The sequence below is a fragment of the Sorghum bicolor genome, chromosome 2, assembly GCF_000003195.3.
Source record: "Sorghum bicolor cultivar BTx623 chromosome 2, Sorghum_bicolor_NCBIv3, whole genome shotgun sequence".
Lineage (NCBI taxonomy): Eukaryota > Viridiplantae > Streptophyta > Magnoliopsida > Poales > Poaceae > Sorghum > Sorghum bicolor.
In genome coordinates, this window is record NC_012871.2 from 52,443,469 (window position 1) to 52,446,540 (window position 3,072).

General features: G+C 56.2%; 1 protein-coding gene across 1 annotated transcript; it reads left to right on the top strand.

The window, feature by feature from the left end:
• Positions 355 to 717, top strand: LOC110432715. Its single transcript, XM_021453504.1, has one exon. It carries the CDS (start codon positions 355 to 357, stop codon positions 715 to 717), a length of 363 nt encoding a protein of 120 aa, XP_021309179.1.

Genomic DNA, 3,072 nt, shown 5'->3' on the forward strand with positions numbered 1-3,072 from the left:
CCGAGTACGAGGCCCTCATCAATGGTCTCCACATCGCAATCGAGCTCGGGATCAAACGGCTCGAAGTCCGAGGTGATTCTAGACTCATCATCGACCGAGTCATGAAAGAGTCTAGTTGCCACGACTGGAGGAAAAGTTCGACGGCCTCGAGCTTATCCACGTGCTAAGAAAGTACAATGAGGCCGCCGACGCACTCGCCAAGATGGCATCCGAGCGGGCCCCGATCCCCCCGGATGTTTTCGTCAACGACCACTACAATCCTTCCATCGACTACAAGGATGACGGGGGTCGGACAAACCCCCAAGCGAACCGAGCTCCAAGCCCAAAGACTCCGCCGCTCAAGAACGGGAGGCCATGGACCTCGAGCCAGAGCCACCTGCGTCTGACGACTCGCCTAACTGGCGCTACCCCTTGCTTCTACGCCTCGTCAACGGCACTCTGCCCCCAGACCAGGCTGAGGCAAGGCGCGTGGCTCGTCGCGCCAAGACCTTTGTCCTCCTTGACGGAGAGATGTATAAGCGCAGCCCCTCCAGCATCCTTATGCGTTGCATCCCACGTCAGGAGGGAATCAAGCTCCTACAGGACATACACTCGGGGGCTTGTGGCCACCACGCCGTGCCTCGGATGCTGGTAGGAAATGCCTTCCGACAAGGCTTCTACTGGCCCACCGCAGTGGCTGATGCCACGGAGATCGTACAGACCTATGAGGGATGCTAGTTTTACGCTCGGCAGATTCATCTCCCCGCTCAGGCCCTGCAGACGATCCCCATCACCTGGCCTTTTGCTGTCTGGGGCCTCGACCTGGTCGGGCCTCTGCAGAAAGCGCCCGGGGGCTTCACCCACTTGCTTGTCGTAATCGACAAGTTCTCCAAGTAGATCGAGGTCCGACCCATCACAAGGATCAAGGCCGAACAAGCAGTGCTGTTCTTCACAGATATCACCCACCGATTTGGAGTGCCAAACTCCATAACCACCGATAACGGCACACAGTTCACCGGGCGAAAGTTCCTGGAGTTCTGCGACAGACACCACATACGTGTGGACTGGGCAGCAGTGGCTCACCCCAAGACCAACGGACAAGTGGAGCGTGCCAATGGCATGATCCTCCAGGGTCTGAAGCCTAGGATTTTCAACCGGCTGAACAAGTTTGGAAAAAGGTGGCTCAAAGAGCTACCGGCCGTGGTCTGGAGTCTAAGAACCTCCCAGAGCCGAGCCACAGGCTTCACCCCGTTCTTCATGGTCTATGGGTCAGAAGCCGTCCTCCCCACCGATCTGGAGTAGTACGGGTCTCTAAGGGTGCAAGCCTACGATGAAAATAGCTGCAAAATGTTCCAAGAAGACGCGCTGGACCAGCTGAACGAAGCCAAAGACGTAGCCCTCCTACACTCTGCCAAGCACCAGCAGGCCCTCCGCCGATACCATGCGCGACGAATCCGAGGCCGAGCCTTTCAAGTCGGTGACTTGGTGCTGAGACTCAGACAGAGCAACAAGGGTCGCCACAAGTTCACGCCCCCCTGGGAAGGACCCTTCGTCATCGCCGAAGTCCTCCGACCCGGCACCTACAAGCTCGCCAATGAAGCAGGGCAGGTCTTCAAAAACGCGTGGAACATAGAACAGCTACATCGCTTTTACCCTTAGAACCTTGTAAAAAATTTCCGTTTGTTCATCACCTTAAAAGAATAAATGAAAGTCTAAGTTATACGGCCTTTTTCTATCAGAGAGCCTCGGACCTGCCTAGCAGAGTCCGAGCCTCCCTCGGGGGCTATATGGGGGAAACCCCTGTGGCGACTCCAAATCTTTCTTCCTTTTTTCCACGAATTAAAGGAACCCTGACCCAAGGTCTTCCTCCTATTTTTCTAAAAAGGTTTAAGAAACCGAAATTTCATCCCCTGAATCTTAAGGCATGAGCCCGAGGTAAGATCCGCGCTCACGAGCAAAGGCGACCTCTACTCACCTTAGGGTCGGAGGGCGGATCCGGACTTCTAAAAAGCTACTAAGGAAAAAGGAAAAAGACTTAGGCTCGGGGACTCTGGCTAGCGCAAAGTAGCTCACCCGACCTCGCGTTGCCAAGGTCGGATCGGCATAAGGAAAAAGAAAACAAGACACTTAGGAAAAAGCTTAAAAGGAATGGTCAAATGAATATCCATACTAAGCATTAACATTGTATATACAATACAAGGCCCACTGGCCTTAACATCTACAAAAAGGAAAAAAAAATCTAACTTCAAGGGCCTTGCTGCCCTGCCTGCTCAGGCCCTTGAACCCCGAGGGGGGAAGCTCCACCTCGTCATCAAAGAAGGCGGCCAAGGCATCCCCAGGGGCAGCCGCGGCGTCCTTAAGCCTCTGCACTTCCTCCTGGGCCTCCGTCTCATCATCGGGGAGGACGTACCCTCACAAACCGCCGGCTAATCAATACCGGCGTAGTGAGAGCTCACCACCGCCAGGGCTTTTTTCACCCCGACATGGAGCGCCACCCTCATCCTCTCCCCGGCCTGGGAGTAAAAGGCTTCGATCCAGCTCCGCAGCGACGATCCCGACGCCGGCACCCCGAGCCCTTCACACGCCGAGGTGACCACGGCTTCAAGAGCCGAGCGGTCCGAAACCTCGGCGTCAAGGGACCTCTGTAGGGCCTCGGCAGTAGAGGATGCCTCGACCACCTTCCTCCCTAACTCTGTTGAAAAGCAGAACAAAAGATGAGAAGTCAGGAAAATTAACCCAAAGAGCAAAGGGGGCCGAGGTAAAAAATGCAAGTCTTACCCTCGGCTCGCTTCTCGTGCTCCGCCGAGCCCCGGTGCCAGCGGGCCACCTGGCTCTGAGCAGCAGCAAGATCAGCCTGAGTTTGGTTCAGGGCAAGGTCTTTTCCGGCGAGCAAAGCCTCAAGCCGAGTGACCTCACCCTTATACCTCTCAGCCGCCGCCTTCTGCCCCTCGGATTCCTGGGTAAGGTCCCCGACCCTCTTCTCAAGGGGGGCGACCTTTTCCCGGGCCTCCTGAGCCTCGGATGTGAGGGCCGAGCACTTCTGCCGAAGCTCGGCAGAGATCTCGCACTCCTTTGCGAGCTCCCCCTCAGCCG

What these genes read in the sequence shown, in the direction of transcription:
- LOC110432715 (XM_021453504.1), top strand. Translation starts at nt 355, where the DNA reads ATGGACCTCGAGCCAGAGCCACCTGCGTCTGACGACTCGCCTAACTGG.